At 48.0% G+C, this 27,662-nt stretch overlaps 1 protein-coding gene across 8 annotated transcripts; it reads left to right on the forward strand.

Annotated features, from left to right (window-relative positions):
* Nucleotides 1–6,727: 6,727 nt before the first annotated feature.
* On the forward strand, nt 6,728–27,012 carry Kif7 (kinesin family member 7). Of its 8 annotated transcripts, XM_040274951.2 has the most exons (20): nt 6,729–6,933; nt 7,923–7,976; nt 8,655–9,006; nt 10,813–11,013; nt 11,356–11,749; nt 11,948–12,482; nt 12,899–13,015; nt 13,573–13,800; nt 14,605–14,741; nt 15,152–15,267; nt 15,421–15,573; nt 16,738–16,940; nt 20,976–21,173; nt 21,523–21,648; nt 21,827–22,003; nt 23,089–23,304; nt 23,967–24,173; nt 25,279–25,477; nt 25,563–25,709; nt 25,907–27,012. In XM_040274951.2, the coding sequence occupies exons 3-20, from the start codon at nt 8,679–8,681 to the stop codon at nt 26,275–26,277; spliced, it is 4,053 nt and encodes a 1,350-aa protein (XP_040130885.1). In that variant the 5' UTR covers nt 6,729–6,933; nt 7,923–7,976; nt 8,655–8,678; the 3' UTR covers nt 26,278–27,012. The 8 variants fall into 8 exon arrangements, with proteins under 8 accessions (XP_040130887.1, XP_077907304.1, XP_040130885.1 ...); XM_040274953.2 differs by lacking the exon at nt 7,923–7,976 and having other exon boundaries at nt 6,728–6,933; nt 21,830–22,003; XM_013356279.4 differs by lacking the exon at nt 7,923–7,976.
* The last annotated feature ends 650 nt before the right edge of the window (nt 27,013–27,662 follow it).

Below are 27,662 nucleotides of genomic sequence, written 5' to 3' on the forward strand. Positions count from 1 at the left end.
TGCTGTGTGTTTTCCTCTGTGAATCTCCCAGTTCTGTCATGTATTCTTCCAGTTCTGTGCTGTGCACCGCAAGAGCATGTGCACATACCCCCACATATATGCGCACATGTGGGATAGTATGCTCAGGTGCTTTTCTCTTTTCTCACTGAACATACATTTTGGAGATCTATTTATAAATATAAATAGATCATATACCCTCTTTGCTTTTTTTAATGGTAAGTACTTTATAACATGATTGTGCTACATTTGGTTTAACCAGCTCCCTAATGACAGACTTTGGGGTTGTTTTCAATCTTTTTGAAATATAAGTAGTGCAATTGCAATAGCAATCAGTGCTCTAATAAATATCCTCATCAAAAATGTCTCATGTAGGCCTGGGGATGTAGCTCAGTGGTAGAATGAGTGCTTACCATGCTTGGGACCCTGTGTTTGATTTCCAGCATCACCCAAATAGTGTTCTATACATGTGTGGATATATCTATAGCATAAATTATATGGGTATGTGAAATTTAAATATTGATAGATAATGTCAAGTAGTCTTCCAAACAAAACCCTATTTTCCTAGTTATTTTAATCTGCAGCTACAGAAATATACACAGATAATTTTGTCTGTCATTCCTTTTAGACATCCATAGACATCAATCCCCTATAAATCCTCTTCCACTCATAAGAACCCTCTTGAACCCTTTTCTGTTGCATACCTGAGAGCCCTGGGGCCTTGGCAGGTCTTTGGTATAATGAGTCACAGGCTTCCATGCATAGTTTTGGAGTCTTAGGATGCCAAGAATGGGGACAAGGGAGTGGTTGGTGGACATATACATGTGGACACGACTGACCATCCCCCCACACATCGCACAAGCAGCAGCAATTCCCTGGGGGGCAGGGAGGTGTGGATCTGACAAGAGGGACCCTTCAAAGCTGATATGACAGGGCTGCAAAGGCAGAGTCCAGCCTAACTCTGGCAAGGCTCTAAGGGCATCTGCTGCAAAAGAGACATCAGGCCTGGAAGTGCAGAGAGAAGAGCCAACCATCCAGCCCCTCACTAATTCATGCTGCTTTTCTCTTGGGGTTCTGGAAACACACTCGAAATTATCCATTTCTCCATATTTCCGTGATCCTTCTTGCTCGGCATATTCCCAAAGGCAGAAAAGCCATCCTCTCAGTAACCCATGAGAGCTGGGGCCTGGGCAGGGCTGCAGTTGTTAACATGCCTGCTGTCCAGGCTCAGATCCCTCACCCAGCCCTGGACCTTAGCTGGGATGTTAGGGGCCAATATATAGAATAGGACAGCACAGGAAATAGTATGTGATATAAAAATCTCTTTTTTTGTGCCCTGATCCTGGCCAGAAACAAGAACAAAATACCTCCTAAGTACCTCCTCAAACTGCAGAAATTTGCTTCTTTGGATCTAAACCTGATGAGGGTCTTTTCTTTGTTCTGGGAGGCATCGCTGTGGTGATAAGCCTTCTTGGTCAAGTGGATGTGAAGTCACATTCACACTCAGTATCTTTGTTAACTCAGGACTCAGGAAAGACCTCCACTTCACCCTGGGATGCTCAGGGTCCCTCTCCAGAGGAATACTCCATGCCCTGTATTCCAACTTACAAACTGCACCTCCAATTCACCACACTCCTACACATAACCTGTTGAGCAGAACTTAGTCACATGACCCCACCTAGTGGAAAAAGGAAGCTGGGTAATATAGTTTTCATCTGGAGTAGATATGGAGCTAGTTAAAAATCAGGGGTCCTAAAAGGAGGATTAGAGGACAACTTGAAATCTACCACAACACTCTCCTCTCAATAGACATTTGAATTGTTTCTATATTTTTAGCTATTACATACCTTGTGGCAATAACTATTATTTTAAGAGTTTCTTAGGGAATAGGCTAGGAGAGGAATTCAAGTATGTGCATCATCAACAATTGATAAATTGTCCTCCAGGGTGATGTTTTGACTTACATTCTCACCTTCAATGTCTTCACCCAAACTTGATATTGTCTATTTTATCTTTTTTAAATCTGATGAATGTAAAATCTCTATGTGGATTTAATTCCCTGATGAGCAATGATATGGAACATTGCATTATATTTCTTGAATATTCATATTTCCTCTCTGTATAATGTCTGTCAAAACTTTTGAGCATCTTTCTATTGGTAACTTTTCTTATTCTCATTGATTCTTAGAAGTTCTTTTATTTCCTGAATACTAATCCTTTATCAACTATATGTGTATCTTCTTCCAGCTGTGATTATCTTTTCATGGTTTCTTTCAGTGAACAGAAGTTCTTAATTTTAACCTGGTTAAATTATCATTACATTTTTCTTTTTACTTTGCAATTTTAAGCTCTGTTTAAAAAAAAAAACTATTCCATGACACGAAGTCATCATAATATTCCTTTGTATTTTCTTTTAATACTTTCAAGTTTTGCTTTTTACATTTAATTACTTTTTTGTTATGATTTAAGTAGAGATCCAATTTTTTTACATCCATGTGGAGAACTGATTGTCCTTTACTCTTCCTTCTTGCTTCGAAGTTTTTGTTTCTCCGTAACTTTATACTGTAGGAAATTTAAGAGTGCTCTTAGAAGTCAGCTGGAAGCTTCTGATCTATTGATGGCTAATACCATATAATATATCTTTTTTTCCCCAGAACTAAGGATTGAACCCAGGTGCACTCTACCACAGAGCTACATTCCCTGCTCTTTCAATCATTATTGTTTTTTAATGGGATCTAGCTAAGTTGCCCAGGCTAGCCTCAAACTTGTGATCATCTTGCCTCAGTCTTCTGAGCAGCTAGAGTTATAGGCATGTACCACTGCTCTCAGCCTAAATAATGTTTTCTTGAATCTACTTGGAGACCACAGATTCTGACTGATATATTGCATAGTCCAGCTTTCTACTAATCAGCACTGAACCTTCTGTCATAAATCTAGCTTCCAAACATGGATTCATCTGTTTCTGTGGCATTAACACATTCTCTGAATTACAATAGTTTCAAATACATTTTCTTATCTGCTTTAGCAACTCCCCCCACGCTGTCCACCTGCAGTTTTGATATTTCTGATGCTTTGCTTTTCTATGTAAATAATAAAATCAGCTTACCAAACTCCACAAAAGGAATTTCTATAGATCCAACTTGTTTCAATTACCTATAATTATAATTTGCTTTTTTAATGCCCATATTATTACTTGTAGGAATTCCTTTTAGTTGGGGACTTTGTCCTTTCAGGAAAATATCACACATTTTAAAAGCACCTGAATTTTCTGACCCACACCCCAAAATATTCTAGTTCTTGACCTAGTAAGTGGAACCAATTATTTTTTATAGGGAATAGAGATAAAACCCCAAATTTGGACACTGGGGTATGCATACCAGATTTTTCCATGTGGGTATTGGTGTTAGACATAAAAGAATTCCATATTCATGACTAAGAGTTAGGAAAAAGTGTACTACTTTCTAAAGTCATAAATTCATATTGATAGGTCCAGCAATCTCTAGCACTACAAAATTCTCTAAAAATTTTATTGTAACATAAATGTTTTAATTTTATTTTCTCAACTACTTAATTACTATAATTGCAATGATAATTATAATTAAACTGCTCTGGAATGTGATTTTTCATTCATTATTAACACCTTTTGTAACATTTATGTGCATAAAAATTCAAGTTTTGTGTTTGGTTTCATTAAGTTCAGAGTCCTTTTGGTCCTCATGGTGGCAGGCTGCTCTGTACCATTCCTGTTCAGGCCCCCAACTTATTTAGAATATTTGGGACAATGGTGTAACTCTGCAGCATGTCAGAGAACACTGGGGTTGCATCTACTTTTCCAAAATGCTTGAGTTTTTAGTTTCTCTTTAATTGAATTGTTCAATAGAAAATGTCACAGCTGAGCAGGTGCAAGCTTGATTCACCTATTACTAGTTTTAAGAGGGGGGGATGGAGAATTTTTTAATATTTATTTTTTAGTTTTCGGTGGTCACAACATCTTTATTTTATTTTTATGTGGTGCTGAGGATCGAACCCAGTGCCCCATGCATGCCAGGCAAGCGTGCTACAGCTTGAGCCACGACCCCAGCTCCTAGTACTAGTTCTTGATTGCTGCTGCCATCATTTGAGGATATCAGAATCTTGCTTCTTCACTCCTCTAAAGTGGACTCATATGCCAGTGATTGACCAGAGAGTTTCCAGAAACTTCTGTTCAGACTAGGAGAGCACTGTTGATCTCTCTTGTTTCAGGGCCTTGGCCACTTGTGCAGGTACTGGTTCCTCCAGCTCTACAACCTGCAGACGGCCGTTGGGGACTATCCAGCTCTGGTCAAGATTAAAGCAAGCATCACCCAGATTCCCAGTCTGTGGTTAGAAACTCTCTGGAGGCCAGAAGAGTTTCAAAACACCAAATCTGCTGCCTGCTGAGTCCCACATACTTGGTGGTACCTGGTGTGAGGCTACAAGGCCACAGAGTAGCACTTTCCCTGCTGTGGCAACAGGCTTGGAATTCTGCATACAAGGAGCCAGGTCCCCAGAGGCCTCCAGTCCTGAGCTCAATATATCCTTGGCCCTAGTTGCTGCCCTTCTATATCTAGCAACAGGTTATCTTTTATGACAGCCACACCTTCCACAGCAACCTGCATTCCACACCCCAAGAACCTCTTATCTGGCATTGGTCATGGAATGATGACTTTCCCAGAGCACACAGCACCTTGCACCAGGACATAGAGCCTTCTGTACTGGACTAGGTGTCTGTGACCTAGAAGAAGCCTCAGGAAACCCCAGGAAAGTTGGGGGTCTTTAAGGTGCCCCACCATCGACCATCCACTGGGGCTCCCTTGTGTTCCAGGTGCAAGGGTGAGGGAGGTCTAGAGGTCAAGACCTCTGGTGGTGGTGACCCTTGTAAGAGTCCTCTTCCCCCTTCCCCTGCCAGAGGCCAGGAGACCAGCCAAGGCTGATGCGAGTGGATCCGGACCCTTCTGTGCAAGACTCTCTGAGGCTTCTTGAGTCTGCAACCTTTGGGACCCAGGAGCACAGAGATTTCCCCTGCAACCATGTTTGGAGGAGTGATTTGGAAGGGATTACCTAGAAATAAAGTTTGTGTTTGCTAGTCCACCATGGAGGCTTCAGAGCTCTTGTGCATTTTTCTTCTGCTTTCTCAATAAAATTGTCCCAAAATGTGAAAATAAAAGAGAAAGAAAAAAAAAAAAAAAGAAAATGCCACAGCTTCTGCAACTTCTTAAGAGATACATATTTGGTACCCAAATGACAGTCCTTCATGATATGCCGATCAGGTGGCCAGGCTCTCCTATTTGAAAATTTTAGCATGTGGTTATGGACATTTTGATGACTTCCCAATATCCACGGGATCTCACGGATACTTCGAGCCCATTACAGCAACGCCATCCCCTTGCCAATGATTAGCTCAGGGGTGAATAGGTTCAAGCCAGGTGGCATATAAGATGTGAAAGAAAACCGTTCATAGGAAAGGATCCTTTGATCAAAAAAGAAGGACATAATGCTCACTTTTTCCTCTGGATGGTTTGTGTCTGAAGGAGATGGCAGAAAGAAGAGTTGAAGGACCCAGGTTTAGCCAGGCATAGTGGCACATGCTTATCATCCCAGCAACATGGGATGCTGAAGCAGGAGGATCGAAAGAAAATTCATGGCCAGCCTCAGCAACATAGTGAAACCCTGTTTCAAATTTTCAAAAAATAATAAATAAAAAGGATTAGGGATGTAACTCAGTGGTAAAGCACCCTTGGGTTCAATCTCTGGGGGGGGGTGGAGAGAGAGAGAGAGAGAGAGAGAGAGAGAGAGAGGAGAGAGAGGGAGAGAGAGGAGAGAGAGAGAGAGAGAGAGAGAGAGAGAGAGAGAGAGAGAGAGAGAGAGAGAGAGAAGGCAAAGAAAGGGCCAGGTCCTGGCAATGTTGCTCCTGACTCAATCTGCATGGGAGCCCTCCTCCCTCCTCTTAGCTAACTGTGAGACAACAGATGGTCTTATTGTTCAAGTAATTTTAACTTGTGGCTTCTATTGCTTGAGGTTGAAGTTTTCCTATTATAGTTCTATCTGAAGAGAGCTGACAATTTCTACACCCTTTAATTATGCTATCTATCTATACAGGCAGTATTTTATATAATAATAAATTAAATTTGATTACTACATTAGAGTTCAATTTCTCTAATGATATTTTAAGTGACAAACATGTTTCCAGAGCTTTTGTTTTTGCCGTGTTCGGGATGGAATCCAGGGTCTGCTGCATGCTAGACAAGTGCTCTACCACTGGGCTACACCCCGAGTCCTCCTTTCAGATTCTAATCGAAATTCACTGTGTGGTGTTCCCAATACAAACAATCCCTTGCAGATCAGAGGGATCTTTTGGCTATTTGAAGACATCATCTCCTTAAGGCTGCACGTGTGGACACCCTTTATGACCTCTCCTGGTGTCAAGTTTCCCTTGACAAGAGCCTAAGATGCAATTCAAATTCAAATGCTAAAATGGGAGGAAAACAGTATTTTTTTTTTAAATGTGGGAGATGGAAGTTTCTGTGACCCCCCTCCGCACCCAGAAGAATGGTTTGGGAGCAGAAAACAGAGATGGGTGAAGAAGGGACCCTGAGCCGAGTAGAATATTGTCTGGCGTCCAGTTCCGAGGATTGACTCCTAGGAGACAAGGGGAGGACCTCGGAGGCTGCTACTTTCTTCTCCGGACCCGCCCCTCGCGCACCGGCCCGCCCCTTCCCGCGGTCGGTCCCGCCTGTCTGCGGCCGACTCGGCGGCGCCTCGGGCTCCCGCCTCCGCCCCCAGAGCCCGGGCGGGCGGAGTTGCGGGTGAGAGGAGGGGTGTTTTGGGGGGCGGGGGTCCCGATGACGGCATCTGAACGCGCCGCGCCGGGGCGTGGACCCTGACTGCGCTGCCCCGACCGCCCCGGCACCCAAGCAGGTGGGTGTGGGCCCCCGCGGGGCTGGAAGGCGAGGGCAGGGCGACGGGGGAGGCGCGCTCGCTCCCCCCTGCGCAGCCCTGGGTGGGTGGCACTGGGACCCGCGCGGCTGGACAGTGCCCAGCCGGCTCCTGGAAGCCCTTCCCTGGGTGGGCCGGCATCCTCCTTCCCTAAGTATAGGGGCCGGGACTGGCATCTCGGGCCTGGCCAAGGGGAGCGATCGCTGAGGCTGCGAGGGCCCGGGCCCCATTTTAATAACTTCTTCAAACTTTGCTGGAGCTGCAGCCTGGTGCCTGCAGACTCTGGAGCGGGTGGAACTGAAGGGGCTCCTTAGGGCGCGGAGCATTGTACAACTAGCAGGGATCCTGAGAAGCCCCGACCACCCCGGGCTCGAAAAACCCACGGAATAGGGGGAGGGCGCAGGGGACCCCACAGTATTGCGAGGCTGATTTACCACCGGGTTGCTGAGGGCTGGTCACCCAATGATTGAATGAAGGAATGGTTGGGTTACACGTGCGGCGAGAGTCTAAATAGTAATTAACCAAGTGTTCTGCTCAGGGCTGGGGGATTGAAAAATGCAATAAGAAGAGGGAGAATGGGGATAGTTCCTTGGATGGGGATTAATCACTGTTTATTGGGCAGAACTGGACCTTGTGTTGGGTGCTGGTGATACAGCTCAAAGGGGACAAATAGGTGTCCTGCCTTCCAGCTCCTAGTCTGGACAGTGGAGGAGATACACGCCGGTAACTTGGCAATTGCAAGGTGTGGTCAGTGGCCGATGGGGGCAGCACAAGGGACGATGTGTATACTTGTGAGGGCACAGAACAGATGAGTTTCCCTGACCTCTGAAGAAGGAGGGCTTAGCCAAAACCTGGAGAAATGAGATTTGATAATACTGAGTGGTTTTGAGGTTGGGGTCAGGGAGCTGAGTAGTTAGAGTAGGCAGTACCTGTTTTAAGGCTTACCTTTGCTTTATTGTTTTCATGTTAAGGTTGAATCCCAAGAGCAGTGGGAAGCCTTTTCTGGGGGGGTCACATTTAAGCAGGTGAGTGACACGATTGACTGCCTTTGCATTTTGAGAAGGTGTCCCCTCCTGCTGCCATGTTGGAGGGAACAGGGAAACAGAAGGAAGAGGGAAGGCTGGTCAAAGTCTGCCCATGAAGACATTAGTGGCAAGACCTGGGCTTTGTCAAAAGGGTGGGAAGCAGCAGATGAACTCAAGAGCTATGTAAAAGATGAAATTGGCAGGATTTGGTGGTAGGAGCTTGGTCTTGAAAGATCTGTTGGCTTTTTAGAAGAAGGTGGGGGTTGATGATGTGACAAAGACAGAGACCATGGGGACCCAGGGGGTGTTAGGAGGAGGACTTCCTTGGTGCAGTATGGTGCTCTGAGTATGCTAGCAAGTGTGTATTCACACATGTACGTTGTTCTGTGATAAAAGCACAGAAGGATGCAGCTGGAACACAGAAGCCCCTGGGTATCAAGTGGAGTATCCAGGCCTTGTTTTGCCAGTAATTGGAGCCATGAGATGTTACTGTGTGACTATATAATGGTTCTTGCAGTATTTGGTCATCAGGTTGGGCACAGAGGATGTTCTGAGTTTTGACTATCACCCCACCTACACACCATCCCTCCGAGGTCAGGAGCTGCCAGTCTGTCCCCAGATCACCCGCAGTGTGAGTCTGTCTCCTGGAATGGCAAGGGCTTTTTATTCTCTCCACAGGTCTTGGAGCAGCTCTCCATCAACATGGGACTGGAGGCCCCAAGGTTTCCAGGGGCTGAGGAGGCCCCTGTGAGGGTGGCCCTGAGAGTTCGTCCACTGCTACCCAAGGAACTGTTACATGGGCATCAGAGCTGCCTGCAGGTGGAGCCAGGGCATGGTCGAGTCACCCTGGGGCGTGATCGCCACTTTGGCTTCCACGTGGTGCTAGCAGAAGATGCTGGGCAAGAGGCTGTGTATCAAGCCTGTGTGCAGCCCCTCCTTGAGGCTTTCTTTGAGGGCTTCAATGCCACCGTCTTTGCCTATGGTCAGACAGGCTCTGGGAAGACCTATACTATGGGAGAGGCCAGTGTGGGTGAGTGACTATACTGATGACCCTATGCCCAATTTGAAGGGCATCCATGGCTGCCCCTTCTTTCCCTGTTGGAGGTGGAGATACTAGGGGAAGGTAATACAGATTTCCTTGACAGAGATCTGAAGCCCAAGGTGGGACTAGCCACATCAGTGGGCTGGATAGGAAGGAAGGGTTTTTGGAGGCAAGAAGATTTCGTAGGATGAAGTGAAATGTGGCCGTGCAGCCTGGTTCTGGGGACCTTAGCCAAGGCAGGGCATGGGAAGTTAACATGTCTCTGGAGGTTGTCAGGATGGCTGCTGAGGGTCAGGAATCTGCAATCAGTCCTGCAAGAGAAATGCTTTGGTTGCTGCAGAGAAGATTGCAGGCTGGTTCAGTGAGGCTCTGGAGCAGTTTTGAGAAAGTCCCTATGAGCCAGTTGAAGGAACTGTTCTCTTTTGAGTAACATAGACCATTTTCTCTTAGGTTACTGTCTTAGTGCCTTTGGGCTGCAAAGAATATCACAGACTGGGTGGCTTATAAACAGAATTTTATTTCTCACAGTTGTGATGGCTAGGAAGTCTCAAAATCAAAGTTCTGACAGAACTGAGGGGAAGTTTCTTCATAAACAGCTTCCTTCTCTCAAACTTTGCATGGTAAAAGAGAGAAGGGGTCTCTCTCCACTCTCTTTCATTAAGGGCACTGAATCCATTGACCAGGTTTCATGACCTAGTCACCTCACAAAGGCACCTTTCCCTAAGACTAAGACAATTAGGGTAAGGATGTCAACACGAGAATTTCCAGGGGAACAAACATTTAGAATATAGCTGTTAACAAGAGCATACTAGTTTGCTCAGGAAAATGCAGAAATACATATGCACAAATTAACTTACTTGATAATTGATTTCAAAAATCATTCACCCTGTGAGCATGCCAATACTCTGAGAAAATTATTATACTTTTACTTTTTAAAAAAATTATTATTTTATGCCCATTCTTTGGTATTTTGTTCCATTTCTTACTAATATATCATAGGACCAGAAGTGTAGCTCAGTGATCATGTATGTACTTAGTGTGCTTAAGGTCATGGTTTATTCCTAGTACTGTGTAAAACAACCAGTCAAAACTAAATCTATGTCTATGTCTATATGGATACCCATATATCATGAATATTTCTCTGTATTATTAAATATTTTTATTTTTCAGTTCTAGAGACTGCCTCATACTAACAAGTGCTCTAGTCAGGAGTTACATCCCCAGTCCTTTTTGTTTTTTTATTTTGAGACTTGATCTTGTTAAATTGCTGAAGCTGGCCTCAAACTTGCAATCCTCCAGCCTCAGCCTCCTGAGTTATTGAGATTACAAATGCGTGTCACTGCACCTGACTTTTTAAAAAATGGCTGCCTGGTATTCCTTTATGAATATAGTATATTTAACCAGATGTCCTATTGAACCCTAGGATGAACACTCCAATTACTTCCTGGGGATACATTTAGGAGTTCCTTTAATTAACTGAGCATGGACTATGGTAATGAATTCCCTGTCCTGGAATTAATCAAGACAAGGGTATCTGATTATCAGGGACATAGTGAAGGGGAAGCTTACATTATAAAAGAGGTTGTCTAAACCATGAAAGGTTGCTTCCAACTTTTGAATTCTATAATTCTTCCTGACCACCCTGGAACATGCCTTAGGCTGACCCTCCCATCCTGGTCTCTAATGTTTTCTCCATGCTGGAGTCCTAACCTCCAGTTGTTGGCAGGGACCTAGGGACCTTGGGCCATGTCAGCTGAAGGCATGGTGGTAGGAGGTCCTGTGGTGTCTCCCCAGCCTCCCTGCATGAGGATGAACAGGGCATCATCCCAAGGGCCATGGCTGAAGCCTTCAAGCTTATTGATGAGAACGACCTGCTGGACTGTCTGGTCCACGTGTCCTACCTGGAAGTGTATAAGGAGGAGTTCCGAGACCTGCTGGAGGTGGGCACTGCCAGCCGTGACATCCAGCTTCGGGAAGATGATCGGGGGAATGTTGGTGAGGAACCTTGGGGTCCTCCACTGACTGGGAGTGGGGCTTATGGCATGGCTGTTCTGAGGGCATCGCTCACCTGCCTGGGAGGGGCACCCTCTTAAGGGACTCCCAAGCCCTAGATGGTTTTGCTTCAGTTTCCCCTGTCTCCAGAGGGGGTCAGATGTGAGAGGCATTAATATAGGCATGGGGGGAAGCTGGAGTCCCACCAAACCCAGAACAGGTTGGGCAGGAGCCCTGGACATGGCGGTGGGGGCCTGGGTCAAGAAAATCAGGCTCTGCTTGCCTTCTTGGCTGGTCAGTCCTAGGCTGCTTCTGCACCGAGCTTACAGTCTTCTGTGCCTACAGTGCTGTGTGGGGTGAAGGAAGTGGACGTGGAGGGCCTGGACGAGGTGCTGAGCCTCCTGGAGATGGGCAACGCAGCGCGCCATACAGGGGCCACACACCTCAATCGCCTTTCCAGCCGCTCACACACTGTTTTCACCGTGACCCTGGAGCAGCGGGGGCGTGCCCCCAGCCGCCTACCCCGACCTGCAGCAGGCCAACTGCTTGTTTCCAAGTTCCACTTCGTGGATCTGGCGGGCTCAGAGAGGGTCCTCAAGACAGGCAGCACGGGTGAGCGGCTCAAAGAGAGCATCCAGATCAACAGCAGCCTGCTGGCGCTGGGCAATGTCATCAGCGCCTTGGGGGACCCCCAGCGCCGAGGCAGCCATATCCCCTACCGCGACTCCAAGATCACCCGGTGAGCTGGCGCACCAATCTACCCTGGGGATAGCGGTGTTGAACCCACCAATAGGAATGGGCTTCCCTGACTTCTGGGGCACACTGGCAAGGGCAGTGGGAGGTCTCTGCCCACCGGAGCAGCGTTCAGGAGCGGCTTCTAGGTCTGGCTTTCGGTCCTGGATCGCTAAGACCCTAACCCTCACCGTCGTGCCCTCAGGATCCTCAAAGACTCGCTGGGCGGGAACGCCAAAACAGTGATGATCGCCTGCGTCAGCCCCTCCTCCTCCGACTTTGACGAGACCCTTAACACCCTCAATTATGCCAGCCGCGCCCAGAACATTCGCAACCGCGCTATGGTCAACTGGCGGCCGGAGGCCGAGCGGGCACCTGAGGAGGCGGCGGCGGGTGTGCGGGGGCCACCACGCCACCGCTCCGAGACGCGCATCATCCACCGCGGCCGGCGAGCGCCGGGTCCCGCAGCCAGTTCCGCAGCGGCAGCCGCCCGCCTGGGCGCCGAGTGCGCACGCTACCGGGCGCGCACCAACGCCGCCTACAGCCTCTTGCGCGAGCTGCAGGCTGAGCCGGGTCTGCCTGGCGCCGCCGCCCGCAAGGTGCGCGACTGGCTGTGTGCGGTGGAGGGCGAGCGCAGCGCTCTGAGTTCCTCTTCTGGGCCGGACAGTGGCATCGAAAGCGCCTCAGCAGAGGACCAGGCGGCTCAGGGACCTGGAGGGCGAAAGGCGGCAGAGAGCCAGGTGTGATTGAGAAGGGGTTCGGGGAGGAAGAGTGTCTTTAAACAGCCAGTTGTGCCACTTAATTTCGCTGAGCCTCTGGGTCTCTCCATCTGTAAAATGGGGATAAACTTGGTACCATGTCCTTGGTACTGTGTAAGAACTGAAGGTGTAATAAGTGCTTAGCATACTGTCCAAGCATAAGTTGTTCCTGATAATACTAATATTAACCAAAATATAATTAATAATTACAGGAAATGGCCCAAAATGGCTTGCCATGTGGGATCTGGGGTGCCCTCTCCACCAGTGGGCCTAGATTCCCAATTGCACTGCAGGCAGAGCTCAGAACAGAGTGGGAAGTCAGAGTAGGGAAGCAGGGCAGAGAAAGAGGCAGGGTGTGTCAGCTCCTTGCCCCTAAAACCTTCCCCTTTGCTCCACAGGAAGATGAGGGGGCACAACAGCTACTGAACCTGCAGAGTCAGGTGGCACGGTTGGAGGAGGAGAACCGGGACTTTCTAGCTGCACTGGAGGATGCCATGGAACAGTACAAACTTCAGGTGGGACAATGCCCTTCTACGGTGCAGGGATGGTTTCTTGGGAGAGGGAGTAGAGGAAGTCTGACCTGAGTTTCTCAGGATGCTAAAGTAGGGAACTGGGGACCAGGAGTGGAGGGACAGTAGAGATGCGGGATCACAACATGAGCTAAAGTGTGGAGGTGAGGAACAGAAGTGTGGGTGGGTGTTGAAAATGCCCAGCAGAGCACCTTTGCTAGGTCCCTGGAGGGTGGGACCTGAGGGGCAGCAGTGTGCACCTTAGAGCCAAACCTAACCAGGGCAGCATTGTGCCTGGCACCCTCTGGTGGCGGAGAGTTGGAGGTGGACTGGCTGGTGTGAATTTGAAGAGGGTGGGTCTAGAGCTCCACTCTCTGGGAATGCAGTGGGTGGGTGGTATGGGAAAGGACTGAGAGGTGGTCAGGGGGATTTGGACTTCTTCAGTTTTATTGGGGAGGGGGTCTGGTCTCAGACTTGTCCAGTTTCCTGCACTTATGCCTGTCCATGAGCATCTGTTCCCCTTGCATCCTGGACACCTGTCAGTACCTGGACATGTCTTGCAGAGTGACCGGCTGCGTGAGCAGCAGGAGGAGATGGTGGAGCTGCGCCTGAGGCTAGAGCTGGTGCGGCCTGGATGGGGGGCTCCAGGGCTCCTGCAGGGCCTGCCTCCTGGGTCCTTTGTTCCTCGGCCTCACACAGCCCCTCTAGGGGGTGCCCACACACATGTGCTGGGCATGGTGCCTCCTGCCTGCCTTCCTGGAGATGAAGTTGGCTCTGAGCAGTGGAGTGAGGTGAGGAGGTGGCGAGGTAGGGTGACTGCTGGGCCTGGTTGGACTGGTCAGGCAGGGGAAGGACGATGCCAGCACACATGTCCTTCACCCATGTTTCCATGGGACCAGCTGTGAGATATAAGGTGCCTCTTTCAGCTGTCCCTAGAGGAAGGGCCAAGAGTTGTGTGACTGTGTAGGGCTTCTCAGAAAGGTCCAGTGCTACTGAATATTGTTTGGAGGGAGGAGGTTCTGGCTTCTGGCACCGTGTGGAAAGCATGTACCCCTGGAGATGGAGAGGTCATCACTTTGAGGCCACCCCCTCTGTCTTTGGATGGTTCTCTTTGCAAGTTAACTCTAACATGAGCCCTAATCTTTCTTCATGAGTCTTGGTCTCTTGCTTCTAGTCCTGCCACTTGGGGCCTTTGAGACAAAGTCTACTCTAGTGCTGCCTTTAAGCTCTAGGACATCTTAGCTCTGAAGGTCTAAGAGGACTTGGGTTGGGTGGAAATCTTTATATGCATCAGTCTAGGATGATATTGTTAATGTGATAGAATTTGGGTGCCAATAATCTATCTGTGAGATAGAGCAGGTTGTCACCTGAGGAGAATCAGGTGCTATGGGAGCTGGCGATGAGGAGGGAAGGAGGAGGCAGGAGAGTGCTGGTACCCCAGCTTGAGGTTGGGAAGGCTTCCAAGTGGCATTCTTTGAACTAGATCTTTAAGGTGTTGCAGGGCACACTGCAGGAACAGACTTGGGGTGAGAAATGGCTCCTGAAGGATGCCCTGCAGGTACTCCTGTTCTGAAACCCTGACGCCTCCCCGCTAGCAGGTGACAAATGGCAAGGAGGCTGGAGCTGAGTTGCCAACTGAGGCAGACAGACTGGGCAGTGGCTCTTCAGCAGCATCAGAGGAGGAAGTGGAGGAAGAGGAGGAGCCGCCCACGCAGACCTTGCACCTGCGCAGGTGAGTGGGACCTCTGCCCGACCTGACAAGGACTAGCTCAGGGCCAACGCAGGGCTGAGTGAGGATCCAGGGAGGCTTCTCAAGTCCCTGGTGCTCTTGCCTACATGGCCCTTGCCATCCCTTGCGGGAGAGCAGGCCAAGGGCTGTGGGCTCTGGACTATAAGGTCTTACTGGGGGTGGTGTGATGTGTGTGTGTGGGGGGGCAGGCCTCTAGGTTCTCAGCCTCCAAGGGAGTATTTGGTTCCTGGGACTCCTGAGCTCTGTCCCTGGCCTCTGAATTCTTCCAGACTTACATCCTGGGGTCACATTGATTCTGGGGGCTGGAAGGCCCAGAGGCCTCTCCTCCTAAGAGAGGCTAAGCTGGGGCAAGGGCTTGAGGGAGAATAGGGACCCCTGCTTCTGCCCTCCAGAAATGGGATCAGCAATTGGAGCCAGAGGGCGGGGGTTCGCCCAGGGAGCCCACCAGACAGGAAGGGCCCAGAGCTTCACCTTGGAGAACTGGATGCTGCCATTCCAGGGCCCAGAGGTAAGCTGGGTGGGCTGTAGAGGAGGTCCCCTACCTTTATGCCTCCTCCCCAGTTCTGGGTGGGCCATCCTGGGACAGATCACACACCATCACTGGCAGCCCCCTCCCTCACTCTCAGTCTGGGTGATGACCTTGACAGTCTGCCTGTTACAGCAGTTGGTGGGAGCAAGGCCCCAATTCAGAGCCGCCAGGCCCTTGCCGCCATGGCCTCTGAATGGCGGCTGGCCCAGGCCCAGCAGAAGATCCGGGAGCTGGCCATCAATATCCGCATGAAGGAAGAGCTCATAGGCGAGCTGGTCCGCACAGGTGAGGGGGAGCATTACAGTGAGTCTCCCACCTGAAGGTGATTTCCTTTCTGTTACTTCTCCTGTACTGTTTTTGAGAAGGTTCAGAAATGAGACGGTTAGGAGCAGGGACCAGAAGGCTTACATGTGAAACTCAGCTTAGCCTCTACTAGCTGAGTGACCTTAAGCAAGTATCATAACCTCTCTGTGCCTCAGTTTTCTCATCTCTACCTACTTTGTAGGGTGGTTGTGAGAGTGAAATGAGTCAGTTCAGGTAAAGTGCTTAAAATAACTCTCAGTAACCAGGCAGGGGTGGTATATACCTATAATTCCTATAACTCAGGAGACTGAAACAGGAGGATCGAAAGTTCAAGGACAGCCTCAACAACTTAGCAAGACTCACCATGCCTGGCTATTGCTGGTATATTTTGAAGCAAATCCCAGACACAATGTCCTTTCATCTCTACACCTTCTAGTATATCTCTCTAAAAATTTGGACATTATTTACCTGACATAATGCCATTCCATTAGCAAAGTTAACAAAACTCAAGTCCTCTTCTTTCTTCCTTCAGTGTTTAGAATCAAAAGCAGGAGGGCCTCATGCATGCTAGGGAGGCATTCTGTCACTGAAAACTCGTGTCCTCTTAATTTCCAGAGCATAAGCACATTCCCTCAATTATTCAACAATGTCTTCATAGCTGGTTTGCTTGAATTAGCCTCCAAATCGAGTCCAACACATATCATATTTGCTTTTTAGATTTCTGAAGTTTCCCTTTTTCTCCCTTCTTCACAGTCATCCTGTAGAATGTGCCAGACCCCAAATATCTTGGGTTAGTCTGTTTGCTTCCTTATGGTGTCATTTTAACTTATTCCTCTGTCCTCCGTATTTCTTGCAAGTGGAAGCTAATTCTAGAGGCTTAATTATATGCAGGTTCAAGATATGTATTTATTTTGGCACATATAGGTAAAAATATAATTAGGTAACTTGTATTTGTCTTGGGTCACTGCTGTGGATGAGGCTCATTTAAAAAGTGAGTTGATTTAAAGAAAAAAGTCACAGTACTGGTGGAACAAAGGCTTGGTACAGCCCATGGAGATGTTCGTGGCTAACAGGGCTTGGGAAGGGGCTGGTGGCCCTCTTTGGGGAGAGTGGTCACCTGGGCTGATGTGGCCCACTCTCTTCCAGGAAAGGCGGCCCAGGCCCTGAACCGCCAGCACAGCCAACGCATCCGGGAGCTGGAGCAGGAGGCAGAGCGAGTGAGGGCCGAGCTGAGTGAAGGCCAGAGGCAGCTGCGGGAGCTGGAGGGCAAGGAGCCCCAGGATGCTGGCGAGCGGTCCCGGCTCCAGGAGTTCCGCAAGAGGGTTGCAGCAGCCCAGAGCCAGGTGCAGGTCAGTGTTGGGGCCTTAGGGAGCAGAGGATGGGGGCATCAATGACCTCCCAAGATGGGGAACCTGTGTATGCTTGGAACCTCATGCACCACCCCTGGGTGCTGGGGCTAACTCCCTCCAGGCTCCCCAGGGTGGGGCTAGTATTGTACAGAAGCTAAGGTTGACTTCGTATTCCACACAACAGAGGCAGAGAGTCAGGTCCTGCCTGAAGACCATGTAGGAGACCAAGAGAGAGTGAGGGTGGGCATCCAAAGAAAAACTACTATGCAGCCCTCTGTCCATCCAGCAACAGGTCGCCTCCCAGCGCTCCATTCACTCCCCTTCCATCCCATCCTCCCTTTCTGTCTACCTGTCAGTTCATGTTACTCTTCTTACCCATCATCTTTCTGGCCTTTCATCAGTTGATTGATCGACTGTCTGTTTATCCACATATGAACCACCCTTCCATTCCCTTTTATCAATCCATGCATTATCTATCTGTATTTGTGTGCTAAAGTAGCACAACATAGTATTTACAGTCTGGTTGGCTTAAACAACACAAGTTCAGTTTGTGTGTATGTGTGTGTGTGTATGTGGTTTTGAGGATTGAACCCAGGGGTGCTGTACCTTTGAGCTCCCTCCCCAGCCCTTTTTATTTTATTTTGAAACAGAGACTTGCTAAGTTGTCCAGGCTGGCCTCAAGCTTGTGATCTTGCCTCAGTCTCCTGAGGCACTAGGATTACAGGTGTGCACCGCCACACCTAGCTCAGAAGTTTAATTTCTCATAACTCAGAAGTTTACTTTCTTATAATTCTTACACTTCTTAAAGCTCTGGAGGCTAGAAATCTGAGATCAAGGTGTCCATGGGTCTGGCTCCTCCTGAGGCCTCTCTTCTTGGTTTGCAGATAGCTACCTTCTCACTGTGTCTTTCCCTGACTCTCCTCTGCATCCCTGGTATCTCTACCTCTTCTTAGAAAGACACCGATCATATTTGGTTAAGGCCCCACCCTTCTGACCTCATTTAAACTTAATGACCACTTTTAAAATTCTATTTCCAAATATAGTAACATTTTGAGCTTTAGAGGTTTGGGCTCCCACTTAGGGATTTTTTAAAATCTGATTTTTTGTATATGACAACAGGATGTGTTACAATTCATATTACACATATAGAGCACAATTTTTCATATCTCTGGTTGTGTACAAAGTATATTCACACCATTTGTGTCTTCATACATGTACTTTGGATAATGATGTCCATCTCATTCCACCATCATTTCTAACCCTCTGCCCTCTCCCTTCCCCTCTCACCCCTTTACCCTATCTAGAGTTTATCTATTCTTCCCATGCTCCCCCTTCCTACCCGACAATGAATCAGCTTGATGCTAGTTATTTTAATGATCATAATAATAGCCATTATTTATCAGGTGGTTAGTATGTGTCCAATACTGTTAAAACTGTTAAAACACTTCATGAACTAGATTTCTTTTTAAAATTATGTTTGTTGAGATATAATTTATATATGGTAAAATTTGTCCTATTTAGTTTTATAGTTATATGAATTTTGATAACACAAATATAAAAAATGACAACATGTAAATATGGATATATAGTACTACAGTGAAGATATAGAATATATTACCTTGTTTTCCTTCTTTTTTTAAACAAATAGAGAAATTAGTTTTAACATATTTTCATTTACCCAATGGATTACCAACATAATTTGCAAAGAAAATAATTGTTAGTAAAGATATTTCATGTTCATTTTCTTTGTTCTAGTAATTCTTTGGAATCTAATGTCTATTTAACACATAGCACACCTCAATTCAGACTAGACACATTTCAAATGCTCAGTGCCCTCATGTAACCAGTGGCTGCCATATTGGCTCCTTTCTCCATCTTTCGCCTTTTGGTGAGACTATGCTATAGGCTACATGATAAATCCCTTGTTATGTAGTTTCTTGTTGAGTTCCACTAGAAAGGGACACCAAAGAGATGAACTTAGAATATACAAGAATAGAGCAAGGTGTTTTATTCCTCCCTATAAGACTCTAGACTGTGAGTTGGTTTCCACATGCTTTTGGTGGGAATAACTTCAGTTAGGTCACATTCTCGTACGAGTTTTTCATAATGGTTCTCTCTTCCTTCATCTCCTACCTCTCCAAGTTTATGGAAGGAAACGTGCTTTACAAAATTTGTTAGTTTCCCTCAAGCTTGCCCTTACCTTTATAAATACCTTATTAAACAATTTTTACTCTGATTGATCTTTTTCATCCTTGAATCTTGAATAATGGATTTTTAATTATAAGAGATTTTTAATTATAAACTTCATCTCATATTACAGGCAATGTATATACACATACCAGATTAATTATATATTAAAATATAACGTATAAGATGCTAAAACTTTAAAATTTTTTTTTTAATTTTATTTATTTATTTTTATGTAGTACTGAGGATTGAACCCAGTGCCTCACACATGCAAGGCAAGTGCTCTACCACTGAGCCACAACCCCAGCCCCGATGCTAAAACTTTTAAAGAAAATATTTGTGTAACTTTGTGAAGAGAGATGGAAAACAAAAAAATACAAAATAAACAAAAACCTGAAAAATTAAATGAATATTGTAGTTGAAATTTTTATGTGTAAAAATTTATCCAAAAGGGTTGAAAGAGACATGAATTGTATTACAGGTCATTTTTGTTTATTTTTGATATTTAGTTTGACTTGATTTCTCCTTTGGTTGGCTTTTCCTTTATTGTAATTCTTCCCTTTGCAGATTTTCATTGTTGTTTTTCATTCCCTCTTTATGGAATATTTTGCCAAGAATGTTCTGTATTGCAGGCTTTCTTGCTGTAGATTCTTTTAGCTTATGTTTATCATAGAAGGTTTGTATTTCATTATCAAACTTGAAGCTTAATTTTGCTGGATGTGATTCTTGGTTGGCATCCATTATCTTTTAGAGCTTGGTATATGTTGTTCATGGATTTCCTGACGTTGAGAGTCTGGATTGAAAAATCTGCTGAGATCTGAATTGGTCTTCCCTTATAGGTAATCTGATTTTTCTCTCTTGCAGCCTTTAAAATTCTAACCTTATTCTGTATGCAGGGCATTTTCATTAAATGTGTCTTGATGTAGATCTGTTGTAATTTTGTACAATTTGGTGTCCTATAGGCCTCTTGTATTTGATTTCTAGTTCATTCTTGTTGCTTGGGAGATTTTCTGCTATTATTTCATTGAAGAGATTGTGCATTCCTTTGGTTTGAATCTCTGAAACTTCCTCTATCCCAATAAATCTTAAATTTGATCTTTTGATGGTATCCCATAATTCTTGGATATTCTGTTGATGGTTTCTTATTATCTTCACTGTGAAGTCAACTTTATTTTCAAGATTGTATATTTTGTCTTCATTGTCAGAGGTTCTGACTTCCAAGTGATCTAGTCTGTAGGTGATGCTATCTATTGATTTTTTTTTAAAGAGAGAGAGAGAGAGAACATCTTTATTTTATTTTTATGTGGTGCTGAGGATTGAACCCAGGCCCCGTGCATGCCAGGCGAGTGTGCTACCGCTTGAGCCACATCCCCAGCCCCAATCTATTGGGTGGGCCTCTCATCTGGAATTCCCCATATAGGAATTTTAGGGGACACAATTTTACCCCATAATACTATCCATCCTAATTTTTACCTTCACACGACCTGCTCACCTATCCATCCACCCTTCCATCCATCCATCCCTCATTCATTTCTTCCTTTCTCAGTTTAGGGGTCCAAGAGGTAATAAAATAGAGTGGTTGAGAATATGGGCTCTGGAACTGACTGCCTGGGGTTGAACCCCAGTTCTGCTACTTACTAGCTGTGTATTCTTGGTCAAGTTCCCGAACTTCTCTGTGCCCCAGTTTCCTAATCTGTAAACTACAGTTAATAACTGTCATACATTTTCATAGGTATGTTAGGATCATTTAATACATAGAGTACTGCCCACCCTTGGTGAGTGCCAGGTACTACACTGGGCATGCACTAGCCCCTGTGCCTGGCCCAGTGAAGTCTGTATGGGTCCCAGGCATTGAAGGAGAAGAAGCAGGCAACAGAGCGGCTGGTGTCGCTGTCAGCCCAGAGTGAGAAGCGGCTGCAGGAGCTGGAGAGAAATGTGCAACTCATGCGGCGGCAGCAGGGCCAGCTCCAGAGGCGACTTCGTGAGGAGACAGAGCAGAAGCGGCGCCTGGAGACAGAGATGCACAAGCGGCAGCACCGTGTCAAGGTCAGCCTGGGCCCCAGATGGGCGCCCTGTTTGAGCAGGAAGCAGAGCCAGTCTCAGCCTAAGGCACCCAGACAGGCACTCACTTGCTCCCACCATCCCACCCAGGTGATCCTAGGAAGTAGCTCAGATATTTTTTTTCTCTGAAAATGAGGAGCATGTAGGAAAGTGAGAGTTCAGGAAGGTGAAGCGTGGAGGTGCTGGCAGCTCCTGGGGACAGATGTTCATATCTGTTTGCTGGGGAACACTTGCAGGATGGTCTCAGGAGTGGGGCAGGCTCTCTTGGTGGTTTGGGGCATCACTGTGGGCAGCTCTGGAAGGATGCCCTCTCCCCACCGGGCTTCCTCCCCAGGAGCTGGAGCTGAAGCATGAGCAGCAGCAAAAGATCCTGAAGATCAAGACAGAAGAGATTGCAGCCTTCCAGAGGAAGCGGCGCAGCGGCAGTAATGGCTCCGTGGTCAGCCTGGAGCAGCAGCAGGTGGGCTTAAACTGAGCCTGCTGTGTCACCATGAGCTCTGCAGCCTGGCTGGGCAGCCCTGGCTTATTGCCCAGGGGTTGGCTGCTGGGTCTGCCATGTCCTCATTGGAACTCAAGGGGCCACCCTCCAGCCAGAGTTGGGAACTAAGGTCCCTCTTTGCCTCCCCACTCTCCCTCAGAAGATAGAGGAGCAGAAGAAGTGGCTGGACCAGGAGATGGAGAAGGTGCTGCAGCAGCGACGGGCACTGGAGGAGCTGGGGGAGGAGCTCCATAAGCGGGAGGTCATCCTGGCTAAGAAGGAGGCCCTGATGCAGGAGAAGACGGGGCTGGAGAGCAAGCGCCTGCGGTCCAGCCAGGTGAGGTCCTAATAGGTGAGGTTTAGCCAAGTGAAGACCCTCCAGGTAATAACCCTGCCAGGTGAGTTTCTGCCAGGTGATGTGCCCATTAGTGAGGTCTGGACAGGTGAATGTCTTCTAGTTGATGTCCCTGCCAGCTCAGATCTAGGTAGGTGGGGTTTTAGGTGATGTCTTCGCCAGATAAGATCTAGGCAGGTGAAGCTCTGTCCTATGGATCCTCAAGAATTCTAGGGCTTTAGGATATTAATGCACATGTACTGATATGTGGGACAAGAGTATCCATCCTACAATCTATTCACCTCATTAACCATTTATATGGATCCTGTACAAGCAGAATAGGAGGAGCAGGTGTAGGAAGGGGTACAACCAACTAGAAAGAGACTCCCTAAACTTTGGAGGCAAGCAGGCCTGGGCAGATGGACCTGGGTCCACTGGTATCATTTTTCCATCTTGAACTCAGATTCTGAGCTGGTTTCTTTTTGTCAAATGGGATCAGAATGAAGCCATAAGGATTAGAGGGAATATGTCAGATCCAAAGCCTGTTCCAGCACTGGTACTTAGGCCAGATTACAGAATGTTGGCACCTGCAGAGAGAGCAGGAGCACCGCCCCAATCACCGTGAAGAGTTCTGAGATCCAACAGGTGTGAGGTGCTGCTGGATGATCTGTAACTTCTCTTGGCCATTAGTGCCCTTGCTTTCTTCCATATCAGCCTCCTGGAAAGGCTTTTGGGATTTGGCCATTAATTTCTTGTAGCGCTTTCATACACAGTCCAGCCAAATCGTCTCAGTGACAGGCCACTGCCCCCCAGCTCTGCCTTTGCCCATGTTATCCCCTCTTGCTACCAGGGCCTCTTCCCTCTGCTTGTCTGTGTTCTCCTCCAGGCCATTTCTGAGGGCCCCCAGTTCCCAACCTTCTGTGAACTAAAAGTCAGGCCTCCTGCTCAGCAAACATCAGGATTTGGGGTTTTTTTGAGGGAAGGACCTGCATCCCCCTTAGCATTCAGTGAGTAGGCTGGGCCTGTTCTGTCCCCACTGTGAGGATGGCACATGTTCCTTCCCTAATCCATGGTGGTGCTGCCCCCAGGCCCTGAATGAAGACATTGTGCGAGTGTCAAGCCGGCTGGAACATCTGGAGAAGGAGTTGTCTGAGAAAAGCGGGCAGCTGCGACAGGGTAGCGCCCAGAACCAGCAACAGATCCGAGGGGAGATTGACACCCTGCGCCAGGAGAAGGACTCTCTGCTGAAGCAGCGCCTGGAGATTGACAGCAAGCTGAGGCAGGGCAGCCTGCTGTCACCCGAGGTACATCCTGAGGGTGGCCACCCAGCTCAGCTGCTCCACCTCAGCCCTCTGCTCCCAGCATCCATCTTCCTCAGCCCCCTCTCCTGGCTTTCTGTGGGTGCTGGCCCTGCTGTTGGGGACGCAGGCTCTCTGTGTGTGTTAGGCCCTGCACAGCGTGGGAAGGGCTGAGACGGCTGCTCCCTGCTTCAGCGCCCTTGAATGAGACACAGGGTCAGCTCCCAGTCCGTGCTGCACTTGACCCGATACTCGCATGTCTTAACTCTGCATGTAAAATCGTGTCAGCAGCATGCTTAACATGCCTCGTGGCCCATGTGGACTTGCTTTTCCAAGCAGAGAGAAAGCCTATGCTGCAAGGACTCACCCAGGAGCCCCGCCTCCTGTTCAGTATTGGGTGCTGGGAGCTCCTGAGTGTGGTGTGAGCTTGAGAAAGCCTCCTCCTCGCAGTCACTGCCCTCACTCTGGGTTGGGCTTTGAACCAGGTGTCCCTGTTGGTATCACAATGAACAGGATTACATTTCTCTTGATGGGCTCAGGACAGTCTCATGTTGAGGGGACACTGAAGACCTCACTGTGGATATGTCTTGACTACTGCATGCCCGCTCAGGACTTTGATGTTCAGGAAGCCCAGTACTTGCCCTCCTTGTGTGCCCCTCTCCCCCCAGGAGGAGCGGACGCTCTTCCAATTGGATGAAGCCATAGAGGCCCTGGATGCTGCCATCGAGTACAAGAATGAGGCCATCACGTGTCGCCAGAGGGTGCTGCGGGCCTCAGCCTCCTTGTTGTCCCAGTGTGAGATGAATCTCATGGCCAAGCTCAGCTATCTGTCATCCTCAGAGACCAGAGCCCTGCTCTGCAAGTATTTTGACAAGGTGGGTTACCAGCCACAAGCCCTCTGCCTCCATCTTCTGCAACTTGGGTGGCAGAGATGTCTGCTTGGCAGTTCCAGTGAATACTCCCTTTCCTTCTGAATGGGACATGGGATCAAGGCCACCTCTAGGCCAGTCCTCCAGTCCTCACCCTTTGGAAGCCTGCCTTGCTTAGTGCAGCTAAGACGCAGGCTCCTTCCCCATTTCTCGTCTGATTGCCAATTTCAGGGTGGCCCTTGCCCAGATCATGGGTCTCAAGAGAGGATGGTTTGTCCCCTAGGGACATGTTTGGAGATACTTTTGGTTGCCGTGGGGGTAGAGGCCAGGGACGCTGCTAAACATCCTACAGCGCATGGGACAGGCCCTACCATCAAGAATCATCCAACGCAAACACTAATAATGCAGAGAAGTCCTGGCCTAGGTGATTTTCCACAGCTGAGACTGTGTTCCAAAAGCATAGAAACACGTGATGGGAAAGGATTTGAGACAGGATGACAAGGTCCATCTTGAGAATCAGCTCTGGTCACGTGGAACCACAGTCTGGAACACAGTTGAGAAGGTGTCTGAAGCCACTTGGTTGGGCAGGTGTTTTAGTCAGCTTTTTTTTCTTGTTATCAAAAGACCCAATAAGAACAGTGTAGAGGAGGAAAAGTTGATTTTGGCTCACAGTTTCAGAGATTCAGTCCACAGTTGGCTGACTCCTTAGCTCTGGGCCCAAGATGGAGCAGAACATCATGGTGTATGGGTGTGGCTGAGGAAAGCAACCAGGAAGCAAGGACAAAATATAAACCCCAAAGGCATGGCCCCAGTGAACTACTTCCTCCAATCACACCCTACCTGCCTATAGTTACCACCCGTTTACCCTATTAGTGGCTCTCATAATCTAATCGTTTTACCCCTGAAAATTCTTGTATTGTCTCATACGTGATCTTTTGGGAGACACCTCGTATCTAAACTATAGCAGCAGAAAAGACCCTGGTGATTTCTCAGTGCCTTGTGCCATGGGGCCAGGTTTGCCAGCACTTGGTACCCCTGGCTGAGGGTAACTTGCTATTCCTGGTGGGGGATGGAGCCGGAAGGGGGACTGAGCCTGGCTGGTCTCGGGCAGGTGGTGACACTGCGAGAGGAGCAACACCAGCAGCAGATTGCCTTCTCAGAGCTGGAGATGCAGCTGGAGGAGCAGCAGAGGCTGGTGTACTGGCTGGAGGTGGCCCTGGAGCGGCAGCGCCTGGAGATGGATCGCCAGCTGACCCTGCAGCAGAAGGAGCATGAGCAGAACGTGCAGCTGCTCCTGCAGCAGGGACGGGGTGAGCAGCCACCGGCCCCAAGGCTCCGGACTCTGCTGCTTGCCTGCAGCCCCTCACCCCTGTCTCTTCTGCCTTTCCTCACTAGACCACCTCGGCGAAGGGTTAGCAGACAGCAAGAGGCAATACGAGGCCCGGATTCAAGCCCTGGAGAAGGAACTGAGCCGCCACATGTGGATAAACCAGGAGCTGAAACAGAAGCTCAGTGGGGGGAATGCTGCCGTCCAGAGCAGGGGTGACTGTCCCCTCCACCATGTTGGGTCTACCCTGCTGTGACATTCCTTTGTCAGGGGAGCACTAACAAACCATCCTTACTTGTGTTTTTATTGGCTCATTTCTCAAATTTCTTATTGTGCTGTGGTGTTGGGAGGCTAGACTCCAGCACGGTGTTGCCACCCATTTCTGACAAGGACATGCTGTTTTCTGTGACAGGTGGGGAGAGGAAGAGCCTCTGCCTGGACAACAGATCAGGGCCTGGAGGCGAAGACGGACTCCACGCAGCAGTACCTGAGCTTCTCTGGCAGTCCTCCCTCCCCGAAGGGGTCCCCCGTGCCCGGGAGGAGCCTCGGGACTTGGTCCACGCCCCATTACCCCTGACATGGAAACGCTCCAGCCTGTGCAGCGAGGAGCAGGGCTCCCCCGAAGAGCCAAGGCCGCGGGAGGCACCAGAGCCCCTGGTTGGGCGGGTGCTCTCTGTGGGTGAAGTGGGGCTGCCCTGGAACTTTGGACCTTTGTCCAAATCCCGGCGGGAGCCAAGAAGAGCCAGCCCAGGGATGATCGATGTTCGGAAAAACCCCCTGTAGGACCTTGGGACCTTGCCTCAGAGAGACATTCCCATCCCACTAAAGATGCAATTGCCTGCAGTTTGCTTCTGTGGAGGACAGCCCTTACCTCACTACCTGAATCCAGGTCCTCATGATTAATTGGAGTCAACAGATTTGGGCCACAGCCCAAAAGAACTGGTCTTTTAACCTTTTTTCTGGGGTACTAGAGATCAAACGAAGGGCCTTGTGCATGCTAAGCATGCGCTCTTCCACTCATTTTTTAATATTTTGTAAATTCTGCAGGGTGCAGTGGTACACACCTATAATTCCAGCAGTTCAAAAGGCTGATGCAAGAGACTTACAAGTTTAAAGCCAGCCTCAGCAACTTAGGGAGGCCCTAAGCAACTTAGTAAGGCCCTGTTGCTAAATAAAAATAAAATGGACTGGGGATGTGGCTCAGTGGTTAAGCACCCTTGGGTTCAATTCCTGGTATTAAAAAAAAAAAGAAAGAAAGAAAGTAAATTTCTATCCTCCCACTTCCTTTAAGCTGCAAAACCTGATTGTCACCTGTTAACTTACTCAAGTTTCATGACAATTCTGGCTTCAGGCATAACCCTATGCCCATAGTTCTTGGGTTCAACCAGAGTTGTCACAAAATTTTCAGTGGCAACAGGGTTGTAGTTTAAGTGGTCTTATGTAGATGGCAGAACTGGGAAACGTAGCATGTTTTTAGAATTTTAAAAACATTTCATAATAAACAGAAATAATCTCTTATGATTTGGATCTTAAATGTCTCCCAAATGCTTTGTGTTAAAGGCTGGTCCCCAGCTTATGGCACAGTTGGGAGGTGGTGGAACCATTACGTGGGGCCTAGTGGAAGGCAGTTAGGTCACTGGGGGACATACCCTTGAAGGGGATAATGGGGCCCTTTCTTCTCTCTCTCTCTGCTTTCTGGCTGCCGTAAGAGCAACTTTGCTCCACCCATTGCTCTGCACCTGGTGTTCTGCTCACCAGAGGCTCTAGAACAATGGAACCAATGGACCCTGGACTGAAACCTTAGAAACTATGAGCCAAAATTAACCTTTTCCTCCTTTTAAGTTATTTATCTCAAGTATTTGTTCCAGTGACAGAAAGCTAACACAGAAAATTGGTACCTAGAAGTGGGGCTATTGTTACTGAATCTGCATATTTTTTCCCTACTCAACACCATTCACAAATAACCAAACATTTCTAAGAGCAGAAAGAAAATTTTATTCAATGGCCAATGAATGGAGAAGGGGAACTTGTGCTCTAAAGTCACCTTCTTTCCAAGGAGGTCTGGGCTTTGGATTTTTACCAAAACTTGGTTATGAGGAGGTGTGGCATGTGTCCTGTTATGAGAGCTTGACATGGAAAGGGGAAGTTTCCAGGGACCAAGTGTATTA

Source organism: Ictidomys tridecemlineatus, chromosome 5 (genome assembly GCF_052094955.1).
Source record: "Ictidomys tridecemlineatus isolate mIctTri1 chromosome 5, mIctTri1.hap1, whole genome shotgun sequence".
Taxonomy (NCBI): Eukaryota; Metazoa; Chordata; class Mammalia; order Rodentia; family Sciuridae; genus Ictidomys; species Ictidomys tridecemlineatus.

Coding starts and splice junctions, on each gene's coding strand:
- Kif7 (XM_040274951.2), top strand. CDS start 8,679: ATGGGACTGGAGGCCCCAAGGTTTCCAGGGGCTGAGGAGGCCCCTGTG. Junction 15,574..16,737: donor AGGCGAGCTGGTCCGCACAG/GTGAGGGGGAGC, acceptor ACTCTCTTCCAG/GAAAGGCGGCCCAGGCCCTG. Junction 25,478..25,562: donor GCTCCTGCAGCAGGGACGGG/GTGAGCAGCCAC, acceptor TTTCCTCACTAG/ACCACCTCGGCGAAGGGTTA.